This window comes from Oreochromis niloticus, linkage group LG13 (genome assembly GCF_001858045.2).
Source record: "Oreochromis niloticus isolate F11D_XX linkage group LG13, O_niloticus_UMD_NMBU, whole genome shotgun sequence".
NCBI lineage: Eukaryota > Metazoa > Chordata > Actinopteri > Cichliformes > Cichlidae > Oreochromis > Oreochromis niloticus.
The window spans coordinates 15,400,746-15,418,691 of record NC_031978.2 but is presented as its reverse complement, the minus strand read 5'-3'; the positions used below and the strand labels follow the sequence as shown (position 1 = coordinate 15,418,691).

At 38.9% G+C, this 17,946-nt stretch overlaps 1 protein-coding gene across 1 annotated transcript in view; it reads left to right on the top strand.

Annotated features, from left to right (window-relative positions):
- Positions 1-17,946, top strand: part of pcsk2 (proprotein convertase subtilisin/kexin type 2) — a 30,213-nt gene that overhangs the window by 4,796 nt on the left and 7,471 nt on the right. Inside the window, exons 3-9 of the mRNA XM_003438263.5 lie at positions 1,869-1,982; positions 2,420-2,528; positions 3,200-3,237; positions 11,419-11,495; positions 12,440-12,528; positions 13,105-13,280; positions 16,786-17,001. Coding sequence (XP_003438311.1) covers positions 1,869-1,982; positions 2,420-2,528; positions 3,200-3,237; positions 11,419-11,495; positions 12,440-12,528; positions 13,105-13,280; positions 16,786-17,001 — 819 coding nt within the window. The remainder of the gene's footprint in view (positions 1-1,868; positions 1,983-2,419; positions 2,529-3,199; positions 3,238-11,418; positions 11,496-12,439; positions 12,529-13,104; positions 13,281-16,785; positions 17,002-17,946) is intronic.

Here is a 17,946-nt window from a genome sequence, read left to right as displayed (position 1 = left end):
CCCTGCTTTTTCCCAGTTTATCCACTGATCCGTCCATCCATACTTCCTGAAATACACTTTTTTTATGAGACATAGATAATATAATATAGCCTTTTAATCTCTATTAAAAGGCTATATTAAAAAGTGGGAATGGAGCAAAGGTGGAATGTAGAACATTAAAAAAAATGTTGTGAGTGAGCAGCATCCCCTGACCCCGAAAGATGCACGCATGGAAAAGCCAGGAGGGAAATGAGGGCAGTGAGAAAGGAGACAGCCAGCACTGCTCTTTGATTTGGAGTGAACTGAAGCATTGTGAGCAGGCAGTGGCAAAGGCGGAGAGTGATGGCAGTGCATGGGCACTGTTTGATGTTGTGAGTGGGCAGTATGACATGCTGTCTCAAGGGAAATACCAACTCTCCTGCCAAGTAATGGAATAAATTGCTGATGGATGGAAAGAAGACGAGGAAATGCCAGGATAATATAGATATTGCCGCTAGCCGCTCTGAATATGAATGCAATTTTGTGATTACAAAGGTAATATAAGGATAAAACACCAATCTTACTTTAAGCAAGAGATCTTACTTTACAGGGCTAGTTTCTATTTAGCTGATTTATCAGTGTGCTTATTTACAGTTTCTTTGCCTCATGATTGTGTAGGGTATACCATAACAGGAGAGCCAGCTGAATAGGCTTTGGCCATTTTAGAAGGACACATTTAAGTGCTGCTCCGCTCTCTTATCTTTGCGGGTAAACACGCCAGACAATGCCTGTTTCTTTGTGACACACTAGAGGGAATTTGTGAAGGGTAAACATAAGAGGAACATTTAGCCGGAGACCTCTTTTCAAAATGAAGCTTTGAAATTGTGAAAAACACATTTAGTTTCTCACGTACAACCGCACAGAGAAAGAGAGAGAATCAGAAACTGACCCAAAACCTTCAAATGAAATCATTGTCCATATGACCTTCAAGACAAGCAGAGTGTTGGCAATAAATTTCAAATTGAGAGCTTCTCTTCAGGCTTGGTTTAGCCAGTGCCAGACTCTAAAAGATTAAGTGGCTTGTTGTTCCTTTACCTCTACTTCACCTATTCAGCTTTTCCAAGTGACTGAATATGGGTACAGTACTTTAGAGAGAGAGAGAAAATAAGTTAAACTGTCACAGGAGATGGGGTGCAGTTCCCAATTAGAATGACTAAATTGATAGGTTATTATTACTCCTGTCCTCACAATTGCTGACAGAGATGAAGGCAGCAGAATAATGGGAGTGTTTTCTTAGCTCTATGATTTGAAGTGTGAGCAGAAATTAAATACAACATCGCTATCAAAGACAACCAGTCATTTTGATGCCAACCACCAGCTAATCAAGCAACTACATTTCATCCCAATCATTTATTTGTTCTGTCCTATGTTATCTTTCTGAGCTCGATAATGGTTATTGTGGCAGCATTCAGTAAGCATTTGTAATCCAAATCAGAGCTGTTCATCCGCTGAGATTTCTTTGATGATTCAGAGAAACACAAGCGTGTTTGCGAGTGTAATTGCTGTGGCTTTTGAGCATACTGACAAGGTGAGTTTGGGAGCCCCCGGCTCCAGCTGCAGCCCCTCTTATTAGGAGAAAAAGAATAGCCTCTTTCATTTAGGTGATGTTCTGCCTTCACAGTACAGTAGAGCACAGCTGGGTTTTGTGATTTCCTGTGCACAGAGCAATCCCAGGCAACATCTCAAGCGTCATATCAAGCAGAATCTTATTGCTTCTGTGCTCCAGCATAAACACACCTGGGTTTCATTTGGCTCTTTGTATGATTCTTTTCAAAATGTGCGTGAGATCATTGTTGATTTTAAACTGACATTGACCCGACTTTTTTTTCTTTTTTTACTTTCCCCCGCAGGTGAAGAATGTCATCGAACAGGAGGGATTCAGTCGTCAGAAGCGAGGCTACAGAAATATCAACGATATTGAAGTTAACATGAGTGACCCTCTATTCACCAAGCAGTGGTATCTGGTGAGTAATAAGCCAGCTAGCTGTCTGCGTGAAGCCTGACCTTTAGCACCAGCCCACATTTTTTCCACCTTAATTACTCAGAGACCAACCATATTCCCTACTGCCTTCTGTATGAACATTGTTATTCTTTGTTAAATTAGCCTGGCAAATATCATGCCATCTCATCTCTGCATTCATGTTGCCTAGTTCCCCTCGTTTACATTAACCGGTGAGCATGAATTTGATGCTGTAGCAAGCTCGCTTTCATTCATCTGGCATGTCAGATGAATCTGCTGACATTTACTTCCCCTTCCTTTCAAAATCACCCACAAGCGGTCCTTATCCATAACATCCTGTTCCTGCACATACACACATTCTGCATGTTGACTAATTTCCTAATGGTGGCTCACCTGGGTGCCATGAGTCATGGATGTTCTCCATATTGTCTGAGTGATTAGATAAACACAGGCCAGGCAGACGGGACCCCTGGGCTGGATCTTAATGTGGCTGAAGCTTGGCAACTGGGCTACACAGGCAAAGGAGTTACCATCGCAATCATGGATGACGGTGAGTGTAAAATCCTTTATTTATAACCAGGAGCACTGTCTGGAAGCACTTAATCACACCTCCAAATATCCTTCGAGCCGATTTATTTGTATATGTTGAACTTAATAAAGAATGTATGTTGGTTGTGATTAATTTGTCTCCCTGTTTGAGGGGATTCACAGCATGAAATCATGATTTACTGACCAGGTTCTCAAACAGCCGCATGTCTTTCTCCTTTAGTATGCATGCTGTTTTTTGGGTTTTTTTTTACACACACAAAGAAGCATTTAATCATTTTTGTATATATTGAATATTACCATTACAACTGTTGAATCCAAGCTGACAGGCTCAATTTTCCAGTTTAACGTCAAAAGATACAACTGCATTTTATTTCATTATATTTGAGAACCTGGACCCTGTGATTCTGGAATATTAATTTTAGAGATTATTAACATGTAATTTTTTTCTTTCCCAGTTCATTAATCATCTAAATTGAATTGCGCAATTTGAGTCATTTGCTAATTTGTGAAAAGTTGTGTCAGAATAATATTATTCATCATTATCATCATTATCAAGCATTCAGAATATAATCAAGCAAAAACAAAACTGATATAAAAACGGCAAGACATTTTGTTATTCCCTGTGATGCGTGTTATATGACTCAATATTAATTTAAAAAAATCCCATTTCAGGTATTGACTATCTACATCCAGACCTGGCATCAAATTATGTGAGTACATACGTTTTCTTTTAATGTCATACTTTCTTTCATTTGCTTAAAGTGCTGTTAATAAAGAAAGCAGGAGTTTAGGTCGAGGATTTCATGGGCTTCGTGTGGTTTGTCATTGCCAGTGACAGGTGCTTTCCAAGTTGCCTTCATGGCTGCCGAGTCTCCTTGTGTTCCCGGAGGACGCAGAGGCAGGCAGACCGCCAGCCAAGCTGTTTAATGTTAATGCACACTGCACTGTAGCAGGCACAATGGCAGGCCGATCTGTCACAAGCAGAGATAATGCCAGGGTAGTTGGTGCTGCATAATGTGATGCTCTATCTCCAGAATACTGATAAAACCTTAAAGGACAAGAGGGATTGCTAAATGGAACACGGCCTTGAAGGTTCAGTCTGATTACACTATAACTTGTGCAGTTTCATCAGTGTGTCTGCATTGTGGTGTCTTCTTCAATCTAGGGATGAACAAATGCAAACCTTCTAGAAAAACTCTAATGCTTTGTTGATTTCAAAATCCTCCTACTTGAAAACGGACCTTTATGGTATTTTAGGCTTTTATGTAAAAATGCCAAGAGTTTTGGCTCTTTTTTCAGCTATTTGTTTATGTTTTGTTTCCAGGAGATTATCCTGACGCAAAGGGCTTTCTGTTTGTACTTGTCTGCTGTAGCTATTGTGCATTAAATGTGGCTTGTTTTTCCCCCCCCCTCACATGCATGTATCCTGAAACTTACATCCATTTTTGCCTGCCTTTGCATGTCTTGCCTGTGAACAGAGATGAGCTGTGGCCCAAAAATAACACAGCCTCAGCTGTGCTGATGCGGGAGCATCCTCCGCTGGATTGATGGATCATGCTGTGCATAGATCCAAAGTGTGTGTCTGTGTGCGTGGCACTGTGTATGTAATCCTGTGGTGCTATTGTTGTTGTGCTTTTTTATAGACCTAGAAATACCTAGAAAAAAACCCCCAAAACAAAACAAAGAAAACATTAAAAACCATTTTGAGTTGATCTCGAGTCGTTACTTTGAGTTGATCATGTGGTAGAGCTGCTTTGAGGAGACAAATGTCAGCTCATGCAAGGCTTTTAGGCTGCTTGTTTTTCAAGATCATAATGCTACAGTTTACAACATACATTTTGATATGACAAATAAAATGCGAGACTGTGTTTTTCTCAAGATAAATATTAAAATATTAATAATATAACGTGACAGTTCAATTTCATGGCAAATTTATTTGCAAGTGCGGAAGTAATAGTGCTTCACAAGATTTTCTTGCACAAAAACACACATCTCACAATTCAAGTCTTTCACTGTATTCTAACAAGTTCTATATATTGTTTTTACTACCATTAAAAAATTAAAGAACTGAATATAAAATAATAGTAGTAAAAATCACAGGCAAAATAACAGACATTGAATCTGATTAGATGAGTATGGAGTTGATTTTTCTTTGTATCTCAGCATGCAGGCAATCTGCAGAAGCCTTGTTGTTGTAGAAACATGTTGAACGCAGGACCCAATGGTGTTGGTGACCCTTGCAAGCCTGGAATGAAAAGTTCATTTTATTTTGCTTTTTTCAATTTCTAAATAACAGTGACATAATTGCCTGAATAAACTGACTGTGTGACTGAAGCTTGATTGCCTAAAATAGCGACTCTCACCCCTTACAAATGAAACAAAATGGTTTGGTCCACCCCATACCAGGACTGCCCTTTACAGCACTGATAATATTTTATTTATTCTACCTTGGGAACTGTGAGCCACTGTATCCACAAAGAAAAGAAAGCAAGAAGAGGGAGAGAAAGCAAACAAAAGGACATTGCCTGTTAACAAAGGTTAGCATAGGTTACGTAGAAGGTTAAGAATTGTTCAGTTATCAGCAGTTGTTAAAAACAGTGAATTAGAGTCAAAATGAACCAGCACAACAGCCAGAAGAGTGAAGCAGTAACAGGTCCCTGTCCAAAAGGATGCACAAGATGTGACAAAAGGTGAAGTCCCATAGCTGCAGTGAAGAGCTGTTTCAGCCGAAAGCTTAGCACTAAGCTTTACTGTATGTTGGACCAGCTGTTCTGAACTGCCAGGTATTTTAAGGCTGCGTATTCCAGGCTGATGAAACAGTATGCTAAAATACCACAATGACACTTCACTTTATTTAGCATGGTTCTAATGAAACAGCATGAGGCAGCAGATAACTGAAACAATTTTTCAAAAGTGGATACATACATGAGAGTTTGCTCGCTTCTCCCTCTGCAGCCATTAGTTTGAAAAGTCCCATTAGCCGGGTGAAATTTTCGAGATTTAAGAATGTCGCAGTTGGGCAGTCATCCCCTTCCTAGGAAACAACTGTTTTACTACAGAAATTCAACCACTGGATAAATTTCAGCACTTAACTTTTGATTTATCTGCCTTCTACCATAGGAAAACCAATTTGGTTCAAACATGGCCCATTTATCCCCCTGAAGTTCAGTGAAATTCATGTATTTAATGCATGAAGACTTCTTTACTCGTGGCTCAGCTCTTCTATGTCTTGTCATCAATTTATTATTATTATTATCATTATTATTAACAGGGTAACACTAACATCGATAGACAGGTAACCATTTACATCACACCAGCAACCACTTTAGAACCACCAGTTAACCTGGTAAGCCCGTCTTTGGACAGACTCAAACACAGAACCTTCTTACTGTGAGGTGACCAGTACCACTGTGCTGATATACTGATATAACTAATCTAACTACACTACATATAGTGTAGTGCCTTGCAGTTAGTATTCTCTTTGTTCTATCCTCTCCTGGTTTATATAATGCCTTTTTATTCTCACATAACACTCAAATCCCTTTTTACACTGCAAACTGGATCCAAAGACACAATTTTAACACTCACGGACACGTGCAAGCCCACATGGATGGCTCAGGAGATACCTGGGGTTCAGTATTGTACCCAAGGACACTTCAGCGTACAGAAGAAAGAGCTTGACCAACTTTCTGAATAACACAGAAGTTCCTCTAAATCCTGAGTCACCATAAACAAGAGTTTTGCAGGCCATAAGTGAGTATTAGGTAACCAGTAAGGAGTGTAACTGAAACAAATAGGGGTCCAAAGGTCTAAATAACTAATGACTCTGACTTCTAAAATCAACTTCTATATTGTTGAATGTGTGTGGTTGTAAGATCATTTTAGATTCTTTTAGATTCTTTATACTGAAAATGGCCACCATCTTGGTTTTCAAATGGCTAATGGGCTTTCTCAAAAAAGTAATCATAAGAGTATAAATACTGATTTTGGCGCTTGTATCCACCTGTAAATTATTTCTTTATAATGTTAAGTAATCTGCTGCTCTGTGTGTCGAATGAGTGGCGTGCCATGAAACAACCAAGGCATTTTGAAGAAGCCAGTGTGTTTCAGGCTGATGAGATGGCATTTTAAAATACCACAGTGATGCCGCTTGTTAATTTAGTTTGTTACTTATATGGGCACGGATGCGTTTCTTTAGCTTTTGCTACTTCAAATCAAACGGCACACAAACACTCTTGTGTGAACACTCTTGCAAATGTTTCCATGTATCGCTAAATCATCAGATATGCAAACTGCCATGTATGAGATCTCTAACTTTTGTGTTTGATAACATTAAGAACGTTAAATGGCTGTTATATGTCATGTCATAAGCCTAGTTTAAGGATAATTTAATTATTTACAATTATTATGGTGTCCCTAGTAGTGTGACCTTAGCACCAAAAAGGTTGAAATCTGCACAAGACTGTAAACAGATTAAGACACTAATAGTATTTTCAGACATAAGGGTTGAAATGTGAGGGGATTTCAAACTGTGCTGATTTATGGACATATTATAGATTTTTATTAAATGAAAATTTAATTACTGGCTGACTTCAATGACGACTACAGATTGCTGTGTACGGTTGTCAGAACAATTTTTTTTTTTTTTTAGTCAAAAGATGCATGAGCGATATGGCACAAGAAAGAGACTGCACATTTATAGGGGGCATAGTTCTGAGACAAGTGCATGCAACTTGATCAATGGTGTTATTTGTTATTGGCTTTAGAGTATTTCTAAGTGACAGTTGATCAGAATATAACATTTTTCTTTTCTCTTTTAAATTGAACTTTGTGAAAGGTTGTAATATTGAGTTTTAGGTCCCTTCTGAGGAATGTCATGTTGTTTTCTTTAATGGAGAGATTGTCTTCACCAAGACTTTTTAAATTTTTTTAAAGAGAATTATGTGGCCTAAGATTATGTCCACTAAAACTGAGAATAGGCAGTGTAAACTCTCTGAAATTGGTTGGGACCTTGTACTATAGTTAAAGTGTTTTGCCAAGGGCTTCCAAGCAATGTCAGATTAGAAATCATGCATTAACTTTCCTACATTATAAATTTGCTTATCAGCACTAGTGGCCTGTTGAAATCTGTCCTGATAACATGATAAATGGTTCTGGGAGAGATACATAAGGAAGTTTTGTCTGAGTTTTCCCCTTCATCCCCAACATACCTCAGGAAATAAAACAAATTTTAACTACTTAGAGCAATTTCTCAGGGGTCCCACTAATATGTAGTATTACACTGACTTGGTCCAGTCATTCCCATGCTGGGCCGGACAAAACAACAAGATTTGTAAAAAAAAAAAAAAAAGGAGAGGGTTAGATTAAAATCTTTAAGCTCTTCTTAAATGTTTTCTGTATTTTCAGTACTTTTACCACTTCAGGTTTTGAAAAGTCAAAAGTAGTGTTTAAATAAAGCCACAGTCAGATTTAAAGGTGAAATATCTCTTTGACAGGATATCTTAAAAAGGCTTAGTGTAAATGTGGCAAGAGTCCTGTCCAGATACATCTTCTCCTTGTGAGCCGATGAGCCAAAAAGCTCATATGGAGCAAACAAAGTGAGGTTGCAAAGTTGTACAGATGCACAACCTTGCTTTGCAGCTGTCAATTGAGCGAATGAGCTGTTAACTCGTGTGATCTAATTGTTACTATAGCTGACTCTAGAAAAAAAAATACTGGCCTCACTACCACGTGAGCATGGATGGATGACAAGTTTGCTTCATTGTTCACTTAAGTACCATAAGCTCATGTGACAGTGAACAGCTAGTGGTTGCTGGGGAAAGGTGACGAGGCCGAGGCTCGGCAGAATCCATTATTCCGACTGTTGCTGCGCACAGGACAGCAGAGAAAGAGTAGAGCCTGATTGATAGCAGAAGAAGAGCTTGAGAAGCACAGAAAGTGATTCATCGACAGGCCTGGTGTCATTTATTACTAGGGCTCAGGACTTTTCACTTCATTTAATAAAAGAGAACAAGGGCACACTCCTACTTCTGATGTGGACTCAAAATCTATTAGGGAACGGCATGTTCTAGTTTCAAATGTTTCTGCTCTGAGTATTAACATTTAAAGACAAAACTTTGGATTTTTAACTTTGCTTTTGTTGAGCAATATGTTATATGTAATTTTTGTGTGGCATCATACCTACTTAGAGCAAGAAAAAGAGGAAACCAAATGTCACAAATACTTTAGGTAACTTTCACCTTTCTGTTTATTACCCCTTCTCTTTAAACAATTACATAGTTATGAAGTGATCTCCATCACGTAACCCTAGTGGCTCTAAGTATTTGTACTGTCCTCTAGTTGTCTGCTCCACATTGTGATAATTACAGTGTTTCTCCGTTGGGTCACTAAGCTATTGTCGTTTTTCTTCTTCCATTGTTGCTGACTGAGTCATCTCCTCCAAATGCCAGCCTACACAGCTCACAGTCTGCAGCATGGAAACAGCCTCCAAGAATGATCTGATGTATTTGGGTCTGTAGCTAATGAACAGTGCCGTGGCTTCTCCGTGACCACACAAAGCGGCATGTTACAGGGACTAAATACACAGCTCAAAACAGGATGCACTCCAAGTGACAAGAGTGACAAGTAAAGGAGAGACTTCACCTGCTGCAATAGGTCAATAGGTCATTTTGTATTAAAGTAAGAACAAGTGTAGTGTTTACCCGAGGATGTCTTACTGTGTGTGCATATCTTCCAGACATGGTTATTCAGATAATTCTGTTGACTGGGTTACTATCTGTGCAGCGGATGTGTGTCTGTCTCCTGCATTTTCTTTCTCTTGCTTTTCCGTTGCTGTTTGCTCTGATCATATTACTTTTGGCCATGTGGAATTAAATGTTGGCAGTGATTTGGCCATTACTTTCTCAGTTTGAAATTCCCACTGTGACCACACATTACTTTAGTATTGCCGCAGATTAAATATTGGTAGTTAAGTGTTGTATGAAGGTGTTTAAATGAGTATTAATGTATAAACCATACTGTAAGTTTATTAGGAAGAGTTAGCTAAATCTAATACATTCGAATGCAATTCTGCACTACAATAAATCATGTCTTTATGAAGGTTAGACAACAATGTTCTATGCTGCTCTAAGGTATTGTGCAAAACCTAAAGTATTGTGCCAAAGTCTCGAGCCGCCACTCATTTCTTTATATTTTGCTTCCAAAGAACCAGGCCAGACTTTTTAAAGTGATCTAGGCCAACAATTTTCCAGGTCTTTCAATGTTTTTCTTTGGACGCTGACTGCTTCTTTACTGAGTCTTATCTTTTTACCTCCCAAATTTCAGAGGAATTGTTTTTTTTGTTTATTTGTTTTAGCCACTTAGCACTGACCTATCAATCTTTCAAACATAAAAAGGCATATATGTTAAGGGATGAATCAGTATTGTCTAGATAGCATTTGTTCTATGGTGACAACTTGGCAAAGAACCAATTTGTTCCAATTTTCTTAGCTGAATCTGTGAAAAATGTCAAAGATAACACAGTTTGACTTGCGTGAAATATTTTTTTTTTCAGTAAGGTGAAAAAAAATGCTATTAAATGAAAACCCTAGGCAAGTCTTGGCATAGTGTACAGTGTGTCCTAAAAAAAATTGAAGAAACTGGACAAGTGGAGGACAAAAGAGGAAGTACTATGCTTAAAAAACTACTACAGTTGAACAGTATTTGAAAGTCATGTACTCAAAAATAGGAAAACAAGCAAAAGACCTGCCAGAAGACCTGACAGATACATCTGTCATTTCAGTTGATTCATCGACTGTTTTCTGAAGCCTTAACAGAAATGATCTCAATAAACGTGTGGCTGTCAAGGACGGAGTCATTCTTCAGGCAGGGAAACACGGAGGAAAAGTTGAGGTATGCCAAATTACACAAGAACTGGCAGGTATGAACTGAATGATAAATCCATCTTTGGTTCAAATATCAGTATGTATGAAAGAGGTCAGGTAAAACAGTGAGCGTTTAAGTCATCTGTGAAACACAGTGGTGGGTCTGGTATAGTTTAAGGTGGCATTTCAGGCACTAATGTTGGAGATCTTTTCACAATTGTTGAAATTATGATCACAGAAAAGTATTTTGGTCCAACACACCATGCTGTACCATGTCTGGAAATACTCTAATTGGCAATGACTGCATTGTTTAGCATGTGAGACAATGAGGTCAAACATAAAAGCATAAAAGATAGAAAAACACATAATGGACACTATTTCATGGACTGGCCTCCCCAGAGCCTGGACCTCAACATTATTGTAGCAGTGTGATCATCTTGACAGACAATGGAGGAAAACTCAGCCAACACAAAAAGAAACGCTTTGAATGTCCTTCAGGAAACTCAGAGAGTTATTCCTGAAGACTACTTTAAAGAATTCCCAGAAAGCCTAAAAGAGTTCAGGCTGTGTAAATAAAGGTGGTCTGACCAAATATTGTCTACATATTCTGTTTTCATGTACATGCTTCAAAAGACTGCTTCATCTATTTTCCATTTTCCATGCAACATATAAAGAAATGTGGAGGCTCATAGATTTTGCACAGTACAGTTAAACAAAAACAATATCGGACTAGATGTATCCTGTCCTCACTGCTGCTTCATACTGAAGTTTTGGCAAAAAAGTGAATGAAAACATTTCTAAAAATGCCTAAATTTTCCCCGAGCTGAAGTTGGGTGGCTAGACTTACCTGATTAACTTCCAACCTAGCAAGCTTAGAATTCAAAATCACCCCTGACCGGTGCATAAGGATGACAGAACAGACTGTGATAAGGTCAGCACTTGACTGTGAAATGCTCTTCCCTGTCGTCTCTCCTGCTGTTTTTCTGTCTCTATGTTGTTTTCGTAAATGCATCCATTCGGTCCTTTCAGAATGCCGATGCCAGCTATGACTTCAGCAGCAATGACCCGTTCCCATTTCCGCGCTACACAGATGACTGGTTTAACAGGTAAAGCTCGCCCAGACATTGCCTATTTCTATATACACATACTCAGTGTGTTTTTGTGTGCACGTGTGTGCTCTCCCTAGAGTCTGGCAGCTCTCCTCTATTGATTTTCTCTCCACATAGTTCCATTAAGACATAATGGTGTGGTATAAACAGAGCTGTTGTCCAACACAAGAGAATAGAAAACACAATGGCTATTTTTAGCTTCTCACTTGGAGGAGATAAGGTGGATAAAGGAGGACAACCACAAGTCTAGTCTCCTCTCAGGAACAAGTGTTCATGGTGGTGACCTTCTGTCTGATAACGTCTTATCTGCCTCCCATCTCCCAATCACATCAGGGGATCCACTACCACTACAACACATATGGAGCAAAGGAGCAAAGGGAACTATATTCTTTCTCTATCTCTCCTTCTGCACCTCCATCTGCTCAGCTATATCTACATATGTGCAAGTGTCTGTTACATAGAGAAGCGGGTATTTGGGTCTGGTACTGAAGCAGTTGCTGACTGTCGGGCAATACTTGCTGGCTAATCGGCTGGTTGTTATAAATAGCTGCCTGTCTGTAGCAAAGCATGCTGGGAAAGAGGGGTTGACTCTGCAGTGTCCCTGTGGGGAGTAACGGGATGGAGACACAGACACGCATCACATGACGAACACAAAACGCTGATATGTGCAGTCGTACTCAGACTCATATAAATGCTCTGAAAATGGATGAAAATGTTGCTTTTCCTCAAGCAGATCCACTCTGTTAATTATAGTAGATTTATGGCTCAATCTACCCATGCTGTTATCCTCATTCAAGACACACACAAAGGCAACAACGACAAGGGGTACAATGAATATGTGAACGCTTAGCTCAGACCTAAACCACAATATATCATTTTCAAATGTATGTAAATTAATGCAAATCATTTTAAGCACTTTCTTTGCTTTCCGCTGTCACCAGTCACGGCACAAGATGTGCTGGAGAGGTTTCTGCGGCAGCCAACAACAACATCTGTGGTGTGGGAGTCGCCTACAACTCCAAGGTGGCAGGTGTGTGTTATAATAAGCTTGCAGTTTCAACAGAGGAATAACAATGAGGGGAGAGCAATGTTAAACATCAGGCCTGATGATGGTGATGTGGTGAAAGCTGGGAGGGTGATTCAGCAAGGGAGACACTAAATGCTTCTCCTATAAAATATACTGTAGGGCACTATGGAAGAGTAGAGTTACATCGCTGAAACATGTTAAAATAGTATTTCTCTATTCATAGAAATAGGAAGAGGCCAATTTAGATTCAAGAAAAAAAACAGGACAAGAGTCCAGTTTTTGTTTCATTTTGATCTTTATTATTTTTGTTTCGCTTCGGGAGTAACAAATTAGAAATAAGAAAATCAGTACTGACGGCTTGATTTATGTTCTGCTACAAAGCTAACATAAAGATTTGCTGTAAACATTGTTTAGGGTTTACATGCATGAATGCATCATACTTTTTGCACCCTATGGATATGCAAAATCTATGCTTTCTTTAATTAGCAAGTAAATTAGTAACTTATACTTACTTTTTGGTATCAACTTGACGGCATCCGTTTGTACCACAAAACTGGAGTCAGACTTTTACTCTTTCAGGTATCAGAATGCTGGACCAGCCATTTATGACTGACATCATTGAGGCATCATCCATCAGTCACATGCCCCAGATTATTGACATCTACAGTGCTAGCTGGGGACCAACTGATGATGGCAAGACGGTGGATGGACCCAGAGAGCTCACATTGCAGGCTATGGCAGATGGCGTGAACAAGGTAAAGGAGCACCTTTACCTCGTGCTGTGAGCTTTAACCTGTGATGGAAATTTATTGGTGTATCTTTAAATCTCTTGAAAGAAATCTTCATTTTTCAGTGCCGCCCCTAGTGAAGGTTTTACTCACCCTTGAAGTGGCACTAACAAGTACACAAGGTCTTTTATTACAGCAGCTGCAGGGTTTTGAGAAATTGAGTAAAGTCACCTGTTCAAAACTGTAAATGGGTTGTGGTTACCATAAGATTTTCTTTTCATTTTGTTTTTAATTTATTGTTTTAATTAGTTTCTAGAGTATGATTTTATATTCTTTTTATTGTGTTTATTTGTTTAGTTTTATTATATTTTCTTTTTTATTACTATTCTTCTAGAATGAGGTGATTTGTCAGGTGCTTATGTTTTACATGTTCATAAGAGACATTAGAATACAAATATATTTAATTACCTTTAATTGACTCACTATCATGTAGGTATCTAAAGACTCAGTACACACGAACCAAGGCGTTGTTCAACAAAATGCTGTATCATTTGTTTTTGTTTTATCTCAGATTTGTGAGTGCACTTATTTCTGTTAGTTTTTTAGTCTAATATTTATTTTATTTCCATTAATTAAAATGTTTACCTTTAGTTTTTAATCTAGTTTTAGTTAAAGTCAAAGCATTTGCATGTACGTAACAATCCCAGTTACCCTCAAATATACTTTGTGTTTTGTGCCAGTTATCAAATGTAGGCAAATGTAGTTAAACAAGTGCAACTGTATGTGGGCAATCTATCGCTCAACTTTAATATGACAGCATTGTACTTGTGAGCATTTTAGCAAAGCTTAAAGCATGTAGATTACAATGCAGACTCACAGAGGCCTCACACTCTTTGTCATGTTTAGTCTTTTTGCTTGAGTGATGCTCATGAGCCAAATTACTATTTGGGGATGGTGAGGCACAAGTAACTACTATACTAACGCAAAGATGAAAAGGTGATACCCTCAGGGTACAATGCGCTCTACAGTGCACTGATGCTGATCTACAGCCAGTGTAGATCAAATTTTCTGCACTGATCTACAGCCAGTGTAGACCCAGAAAATTTAATTAGGCAATCAATCCATCGTAGCATCCATAATGTAATACCTTTCTTTCACTCCGCGCCACATTACTCCAAGAACATATCATGTTATTATTATTACATTCATGACTTCAGAGGACATTATGCAATGTAATGTAGTCACATTTATATGGACTCTTTCAAGTCTTACCACTTTAGTCACATTTTAACTGTACCTTCATATAGCACTTCATTTTATATATTAAACAGTTTACCCTCTGCACACTCAAAATTAACCCCCCCACCACTCCCAGAAAGGTAATTCTGTCCATCTGGATGTTTTGTTTTCAGTGGGAGAAATGTTTTTTCACTCATCCAAGTGGCTTCTTCAGTCTCAGCTGACTGCAGATTTCCCCAACCCCGATGAACAGCACATTTGCATAGTAACCGAAACTAAGACCACTGACTAACAATGGGCTGTGTGGTCAGCTTCCTGATTATTAATATACAAACTGTCAACGACCATTGATCAGTGGCCATGAGTACCATTCACAGAAAGCTGGGGAAAGGCTGCAATCAGAGCATTGGAAGATGGTGAAAGATGAACCCTTCGGCCCCCTAAAGGGTTGGTCTTCCCTTGTAAATAGCCTCCTTGACTCAAACCAGCATTCCTCCCTGTCCAGGATGCCTTTCTCCAGTTAAACATAATCACCTTTCTGGGATTTCCTTACTGGACGACTGAGCATGCACGAACACACTCCATCTTCACTTCCTAGAGACTTACTCTAACCTAAAACCTATTACTAGCCATTACTCGACCTTGAAAATAAATAATTTTTCAACACATCACTACAATGTAAGTGTGCAAACAGATTTAGGGCCGGACAACATCAGCAATGTCTGGACCAAACACACACACAAACACTCACACAGTCATCATGCTAATAGTGCCACTGCCAGTTGCTTGCCTGATTAATCATCATGCAAGCAGGTGTGGGTTGGTCTGAAACGACCCTGTTGCAGGCAGGGTAGGTGAGCGGGAGCAAAGCTCACTGTAATGTCTGATCATGTAAACACAACTAATCAAGCAGCCACTCTGCGATCTGCCACTTAGATTCTAATGATCACTTATGTAAGCTATTGTGTAGGCCGAACATGATGTGCATTGTGCACAAAGGGAAACATTTAAAATTAAGAAGCACATTATTTCATATTAACAGCTGAATAAGGCAGCATGGCTTTAATGGAATTAAATACGCTGGGTGCTGTTCCAAATGAAAGCACTTTGTTTGGATAGTGCAGGAGACAGATTGCAGAAGGCCTAAAGCACATAGGTGTGCTCAACAATACTCAAACCTCTTTTTGCATTTCAAATAAAAAGAGATAAATAAGCATCATGAAAGGTAGGACATGGCACTCCTCCTCCACTTGATCCTTTGTTCTGTGGGGAAATGGTCGGCCTTTTGTAGAACAGGTGCAGCATTTGGTGAGGAGGATGCTCTCTGTGTGGAGCCACAGTCAGTTGTTTCATGTTTCAAGATGTCATTTTACTGTGTTTGAATTTGCAGAATGAGGTGTAGAAAAAAAGACAAAAAAATGCTGTCATTTTACCTTCCTTGACTGTAGCAATGCCAATTTACGTGCTGTAATGGAAAACTAAGAGACAGGACAAAACAGGCTAGTGTGCCTGTGTGAGTTGCCAGTTCCGGTACACAATAGAAATTTCACTGAATTCTTTTGAGTGCTTTCTTTTTTCTTGTTGCTATCATTCATGCGATCACAAAATTTTTCATCAATAACATTGTTTCTTTTTTTAATATTACGACCTTCTAATGAGATTATCTAATGATTATCTAATGAGATCTGCCTGCTTTGCATGCTTAAAGGCACAGAATATCACAATAAAATTTATTTAGCTCTAGAAAGCAATTTATTTTAATACCAGTGGGCTGGACAGCGTGGGCCAGTGGAGTTTATGTGTTTTGCTTAAACGCTATCCTCTGTGTCCTTTAATAATGTAAGATTGTTCATTTACTCCCTGCCAGTTTTCCCCAGATCCTTCTTTCTACTTCATGAAATAATAAAGAAGACAAATGATTAAACAAATAAAAAAAAACCCCACCTGCCAAAAGACAGCACAGTCTTGCCAGCTTTCAGTGGGCAGTGGGTGATTAAGCAGTTTCTTCTGAAGAGCACGCCCGAAGTGACTAAAAGAAATGATTCCAAATAGGAAACCACCACCTGTGACACGGGAGGTCTGACTGGCTTGTTGTCAGTGAGTAATTGAGAAATATACACAGGAGTCCTGTTATTGAATGATTTAAAGTTCTAAGCAAAGTATCGCACATTGACATGCATCATAAACTCTCAGATTTGCAATTTTCATTTCACCCAAATGAATTCCAGCGAAAAAGAGAAGAACTGTGACACACTTTCATTTCACTGGGATCATGATGATAATGTTGTTTTAGGGGCGCGGAGGGAAAGGCAGCATCTATGTCTGGGCCTCAGGAGATGGTGGTAGCTATGATGACTGTAACTGCGATGGTTATGCCTCAAGTATGTGGACAATCTCCATCAACTCTGCCATCAACGATGGGCGCACTGCTCTGTATGATGAGAGCTGCTCATCCACCCTGGCATCTACATTCAGTAATGGACGGAAGAGGAACCCAGAGGCTGGAGTGGTGAGTGTGCTTGTGTTTTATTTTATCTCAATGTGCAACACAGTTCTGAAAGGAGAAACAACCTCAAATGTTTGCCATAATGTCTATCAAATGTTTTGATAGTTCAGGGTTCCTGATCTTTTAGCATTCAAAGATGACTCAAGGCTCGTTTGTGATGTTAAATGCCTTTAAACGATGGCTCTTCTGATTCATAGATGGAACTGTAAATAGCTTTTCAATTTGCCCTGCAGTCAGAAGATACTATGAATGTAACTTATGAAGCTGTAATTGTGGGTTGGTTCTGAAAAATAGAGTTTCTGATGGAAGAATCGCTCCTCATTGTGACGTACAGCCCAGCATTTAATTGCATAATGGGTGTCTATGTGTTTGTGTGAGTGCGTGTAAGTACAGCTGACTCAAGGCTACCTGCACATTTACGTGAAGAACAAATGCATGACCTTCTTGGGTTGTTTTAGGATAATCCCAGGATAATAAAATATAATAATAATTGCTCTTCTGTCTTCGTATACACATAAATTGATCAACATCCTATATAACCTGCTTATGAATGAAGCATGCAAAGGCAGCATAAGCGATTATGCAAATCACCTTTGGCTGTTGACAAAGTCATGGATCTTCCCAAGGGTTTCCCCTCTAATTAATGTCAGTCTGTTATCATTTCTAATTAAGCACAAATTAAAATTGAAAACAATGTTTATTCAGAGACATAAACATACATTTTCTCAATGTGTGTGCACAGCAGTTCAGCCAAAGCACCCTGGTCATGCATGGTCTTTTTATATTTGTGCAGAAACATAATAAAAAGGTTGTTCTGTATCTTGTGCACTCTCACTAACATAATGATAATATATGCAAAGACAACGAAAATAAGTTAAATAAAGGATTTCATTGAAAATAGTATAAATACAACATGTCAAGTGCAAAAAACTGAATGCATGAATGTAT